Raw genomic sequence first — 6,415 nt, forward strand, 5'->3', positions numbered from 1 at the left:
TACTTCCACTTTTACCAGAGTATTTTTTAACACAAGTATCTGTACTTTTACTCAAGTACGGAAAGTGAGTACTTTTGCCATCTCTGGTTAAAACCATCGCCATCCTGCGTTCAGTTACTAATCAGTCAGCAGTAATCCTTTAAGTAGATTGCTCAGGTTTTTCAAGTTGACTCTAAGGGAGAAAAAAAAAAGGAATTCCAGATATTTCTGCGACACTCTGAGGTGATAAACCTCTTTTGAAGGGTTAATGTGAGCTAACCATCAGATAACCACCATGTTGCATTTTATGATTATCTTGTCCTGCAGAAAAATGGGACTCCTTTATACGGGAGACTGAAGACATCAATACGCTGAGAGAGTGCGTTCAAATCCTGTTCAACAGCCGATACGGTAAGAGAGGCGTGGTCCTTCATATCAGAAGATATGTATGTGTATATATATATTTATATATACACTACTCAGAAAAAATGAAAGGAACACTTTGTAATCAGAGTAAAGCATCAAGTTAATTAAACTTGTGGGATATTGATTGGGTCAGGTCAGTAGCAGAGGGGTTGTTAATCAGCTTCAGCTGCTTTGGTGTGAATGAAATGAACAACAGGTGAACTAGAGTGGCAACAACGAGACGACCATCCAAACAGGAATGGTTTTACAGGTGAAGGCCACTGATATTTTTCCCCCTCCTCGTCTTTTCTGACTCTTTTTCACCAGTTTAGCATTTGGCTAGGCTCACTGTCACTACTGTTAGCATGAGGCACTACTTGGACCCTACAGAGGTTGCACAGGCAGTCCAACTCCTCCAGGATGGCGCATCAATAGTTGCCATTGCCAGAAGGTTTGCTGTGTCTCCCAGCACAATCTCAAGAGCATGGAGGAGATTCCAGGAGACAGGCAGCTACTCTAGGAGAGCTAGACAGGGCTGTAGAAGGTCCACAACCCATCAGCAGGACCGCTATCTACTCCTTTGTGCAAGGAGGAGCAGGAGGAGCACTGCCAGAGCCCTACAAAATGACCTCCAGCAGGCCACTGGTGTGAATGTCTCTGACCAAACAATCAGAAACAGACTCCACGAGAGTGGCCTGAGGGCCAGACGCCTCTAGTGGGCCCTGTGCTCACTGCCTGGCACTGTGGAGCTCCATTGGCATTTGCCACGGAACACCAGAATTGGCAAGTCGGCCACTGGCGCTCTGTGCTTTCCACAAATGAGAGCAGGTTCACCCTGAGCACACGTGACAGACGTGAAAGGGTCTGGAGAAGCCGTGAAGAAAATTCTGCTGCCTGGAACATTGTTCAGCATGACCGGTTTGGTGGGGGGTCAGTGATGGTCTGGGGAGGCATATCCATGGAGGGACGCACAGACCTATACAGGCCAACCCATGGTCCTCACTACATATAGTAGAAAAAAAATCGTGTGTATGTAAGTATGTGTCTTAAAAAATGAGGGTTTCTATTCTCAAGCAAGTAATAAAAAAAAATATTTCTGTATGGAGATAAATGTTTATAGAAAAGAAGTTTCCAGACTTCTGCCCTAAAGTAAGAAATGAATTCATATCTTTGTCTTTGATTTCCCACATCTTATCACCATTTGCTTCATGAACTGTTTTGTTTTGTTTTTCACTCCCATCAAACAATTGGAGTAATGAAAGTATTCCTGCTGTGTTTCTGGTCTCAAACCCTCTAGTTTTACAAAGAGTATGAGGACAGATGGCGAGCTGTGCTTTAAAGAGTCTCTGATCATTGTAGTATAATCTGCTTCGGCTTTAACAAGTTTGTAGAAAATGGTTGAAAAGGAGCAGCTGTTGATTCAGAGACACCTGGATCAGGTCTGTTCAACTGAATTTAAACCCAATTTTTAGCAGCTTTCTCATGTTTGTCAAAGATTTTTAATCCCAGCAATTTACTTTTTTAATATATTTAAATCTCTTTTTTAAGTTTAAAAAGGTATAAATAAATGTTGGAATTGGAATGTGAAAAAAATGAAAACAGAAAGGAAGGGAAAATTTGAAGGAAGCATCACAGAGATGGTGAAGGCCAAGATATTGGACATCGTATGGAGTGAAAGATTACGATGATGGACCTGATTTAAAGGAAAATGGGACCAGAGAGTTTCAGTGAAATAACCATCAGTTAGATCTGAGGGTGTCTGAATTTGTCACGCTGCCCTTAAATAAACATTTTTGTTGTTCTTTTCTCAGCGGAGGCTCTCGGTCTCGACCACATGGTGCCTGTTCCCTACCGCAAAATCGCCTGCGATCCAGGAGCCGTGGAGATCATCGGCATCCCGGATCAGATCCCCTTCAAGAGGCCGTGCACGTACGGCGTGCCCAAGCTCAAACGCATCCTGGAGGAGCGCCACGGCATTAGATTCATCATCAAACGGTAATAAACACAGGGACTCATTATTTATTTATTTTACTTTTTATTTAACCATTCTAGTCATTTTACATCTCCTGACAGAAACTCAATTAGTAGACGTCACAACAAACACAAAAATACAAAAAAATCTTAACAATTATGACATCAGGCACAGTAGGCATTAGGGCCACTGGAAAAAAATAAAAAAAGTTATTGATTTTTAAATATTGTTTCCATTTAATATAAGAAAAAAAGTCAGAATTCTTACTTTAATCTCAGAATTCCGACTTTTTTTCTTATAATTCTGACTTTTTCTCTCAGAATTCAGTCAGAATTTCCTTCCACTAAACTCGCCCCCACTTCCTCGCCGCCTCGGCCGTATCTAGACCCACAGTGTGTAGCACAGACCACGCTTCAATATTGAGCATAATTTAAAAATGTCTGCATCAAGCTCACTGCAACACACTGCTGTAAGAGTATAACCAGGAAGCGAGGTAGGAGGGCAAAATAGGTTTAGCGCCACCGCAGCACGGGAGGGAGAATTACGTCCAGGAGCAAATGGATAAAAATAGACCGGAGGAAAAAAAAAACATGAATCGATTCTCTTGCGGACGTATCGATGCATCGGATCGTCGGCTGTTGGAGCGATGCATCGATACAAAACGATTATTATTTACACCCCTACCAATTCAGGGAATAATTTTTAAAGCCTCCCTTCATGACTCCTTTATATGGAAGGGGATTAGGGCCACTTAAAAAAATAGTTTACTGATTTTCTAATTTTATTGTAGTTTATTATGGGAAAAAAGTCTGAATTCTGACTTCTTTTACTGAGAATTCTGACTTTTTTTTTAGAATTCTGATTTTAATCTCAGAATTCTGATTTTAATCTCAGAATTCTGATTTTAATCTCAGAATTTTGGATCTTAATCTTAAAGATGTGGAGCACTCAGCTTCACTGACAAAGAAGTGAGTTGTTTGGGAGGAACAGTAACACACTGGTGGAAATTAGGCGAGTTATAACGAGCACGAGGGGGTCGCTGGTGATGCTATTTCATTAATGGAAGAGCAAAAGGGGAATAAAACTCAAGACTAGTTTAGTCTCAAGACAAGGCGACAGCTTGATGAATTCTTATGAAAAAAGTTGGAATTCTGAGAAAAAAAAAAGTTGGAATTCTGAAATTTTTCCGGGAATAAACTGAAATAATATTTAAAAATCAGTTAATCACTTTATTTTTTCAGTGGCACCTAATCCTAAATACATCACTACAGCTTTATGCCCAAAGTTTTTACTCATATTTAGTAAAAAGAATCTCCCAGCCTAAACCATCTGTCCCTTAAATGCCTCCCCCCCCATCCCACTGACTGCTGAATCACTACTATCCCGGGTGACTCTCCGTCTCACCAGCGCGCCGCACTAATGGCTGTTATTCTTCCCATTTGTTCAAGCTAATTTAAACCAGCCACCATGCCTTGTTTGAGATAAAGCATCTTTTTACCGATCCTGCAGGCAGCTCGTTAACGTTAATATAATTAGCCAAGATTAAAAATGGGATTAATTTATGATGATATTACATTCCCATTGTCTCCCTCAGATGCGAGGCTCTGATGTGCAAAAGCAAACGGAGCAGGAGTTAAAAGGGACGCTTCAGTAAACTGAAACCAAAGCGTTGTTTTCATTTAAAGCGAGACGGGAACACTTAGATTCCTCACTCAGTTTGAGTTTAATGTTCTGAACAGCTCAGTTTCATCTTGTTTGAATCTTTCCTGATCAGTAAAATCTCTTCATATTTTTACTTTCACTTTTCTCCATGTCATCCAGTTCGTCCTTCAGCTTTTTATACGACAGGTGGCTAAATAACTATAGATAGCGTAATGAACTCTGCACCATGAAAGGTTTGCATAAATAAACACGAGTCGCAGGAAGATCTGTCTGGTTTTGAAGTCGATCATAATCACAGCAAGAGGGGAGAGAAGCAGCATGTGGCCAAGAGACGTAGGAGTTGATTTTCCAGCCAGACGACAATAATAATCAGGTTGTTTCAGCTGTAATAAGCGAATGTGATTGTTTCTGTGAGACTGATTGTTTAAACAGCCGTTAATGTGCTTAAGGAGTCGCTAATGACTTGCTCAATCACATGTAATGCGCTCCAATCTGAATATTTCTCTATTTTATTGTCCTGAGAGTTAAATTAGGCTTTGAACTCTGTGACTAACAGCCTGTTTTTGTTGTTTTGTTTTTTTCCTTCTGCAGAATGTTTGATGAGAGGATTTTTACTGGTAAGGCTATAATTAATTCTGTTTTTGTTTTAATGCTGTTTTCCCTAAAATGTACGAGCTGTTATTCCAGTCCTCATTACTGAGAATGCTGCTAATCTGTCTCCATGACTTTTGGAAATTAGCGCTGCTAATTGCAGCTCAGAATATAAGGGAATTATTTCCAGGACAGCAAAGTTTCTGGAGAACAATGACTAAAAACCTTTTAGCTGTGTTCTTTTTTTATTTATTTAATCCACCAAGGCTTTAAATAAAGCTTCAAGATCTTCTTTTCTCACCTACTGAACTAAAATTGACCTAATGGCTTTAAAAAAAATGAAGATCTGTAGCTTTACTGGTTTGTCTGAATCTGATGGATTAAATGATTTATTAGCTTAGTTTGGTAAAGTCTGACCGTCTGAACAGGTTTCGGCTTCTTTCTTTCATGAAACCAAGCCAGACGTGAAATTTTAATAACTGTGAATGTTTATGCAACTAATCAAAGCAGACGGAGAGCAAGAGAGGCTGTCGAGAGTTTTTATTTATTTACACATTTACTCTGTAAAAATTGCTGTCTGCTAATTGGATGCTTTGTTTGTTTATCCTCTGCGTCTGGTTTGTTAAAGCTGCAGGCAAGATTGCCAGGGAGGAGGGGAAGCTGGACACGGGCCCCGCGCCTGAGGACGGCTTCTCGGACTGTCTGGGCATCCCTCCCACCACGGCCGAGCTGCTCAGCAACGCTCACAGCAGCAGGTTAGCGCTCAGCCCGCAGAGACACACCCTGCAACATAACCCGTCCGACCATTTAGGTCTTTAGACTGAACTCTGTCGCTTCATAGAAGCTTAAAATTAGAAAATCTAATATCGCCATATATTTGGGCTATATCGCAATACATGATATATATCACAATATGTTTAAATTACCTTAAAAAACTATAGAGTGCATGAAATTGCATTGATATACGCATTCAAACTTTTGGTTTCAAATTTTCTTTTCTTTTATCTTCTTTTCTTTTATCCAGCTCAAAGCTTTTTTGCCACACGATGTCTTGGGGTGTTAGTATTAGATCTTTAACAAGATCCGAGCAACAGGAAACAAAGCTAAAACACGCAATAATAAATAAAATGCAAAATAAAAAAGGGCTCTTTTGTGCATAATTAAAAATGCACAAAAGACCTATCTTAGATTCAGTCTTGTTTTCGTCTTAAGGACGAAAATTATTATTAGTCTTAGTCACAATTTAGTCATTATTATATTTTATATTTTTATACGGTTTTAGTCAACTGAAACTTAAAAAGGTTTTAGTCAGTTTTATGTTGCGAAAAAAGTGAACCTTTACAATTCAGAATAACAACCAGATTCTTTCCCAGCCTGCAGCTCTATCCTAGATGCTACAATAGCTGGGTATAGAATGCTGCTGTGCAGTTCATCATTGCTATTGGACAGAAAACTGATTTATAGAATTCAAATACACTTTTTTATGAATTAATGTCCTACTTTATACAAAAGTGTCTCACAAAAGCTGTGAAAATAGCAGATCTAGTTCAACACATCATATTGGTTAATATAGCAGACAGACGAGCTGACAGAATGTCCAATAAAGGAATGATTTTAGACCTAAAAGGTTTCCATCCCAAAGCAAACATTCCTGATCTACTATGAATTATGCATTAAACACAGATCTATAAAATCTGCATTAGTCCATAAAAAGCAAAAACCAAAAGCGATATATATATATATATATACATATAAACACTAGGGATGCAGGATATAATGGGCCCCCTATCGGTATCGGCCTTAAAA

The 6,415-nt window shown here is 39.3% G+C and overlaps 1 protein-coding gene across 1 annotated transcript in view; it reads left to right on the forward strand.

Annotated features, from left to right (window-relative positions):
- The window catches only part of LOC107103650 (general transcription factor II-I repeat domain-containing protein 1-like), a 22,754-nt gene that overhangs the window by 6,214 nt on the left and 10,125 nt on the right, over positions 1–6,415 (forward strand). The window contains exons 7-10 of the mRNA XM_015403435.1: positions 307–390; positions 2,196–2,379; positions 4,610–4,635; positions 5,238–5,364. Of these exons, the coding sequence (XP_015258921.1) occupies positions 307–390; positions 2,196–2,379; positions 4,610–4,635; positions 5,238–5,364 (421 nt within the window). The remainder of the gene's footprint in view (positions 1–306; positions 391–2,195; positions 2,380–4,609; positions 4,636–5,237; positions 5,365–6,415) is intronic.

Source organism: Cyprinodon variegatus, unplaced genomic scaffold, assembly GCF_000732505.1.
Source record: "Cyprinodon variegatus isolate N-32 unplaced genomic scaffold, C_variegatus-1.0 Scaffold1498, whole genome shotgun sequence".
Lineage (NCBI taxonomy): Eukaryota > Metazoa > Chordata > Actinopteri > Cyprinodontiformes > Cyprinodontidae > Cyprinodon > Cyprinodon variegatus.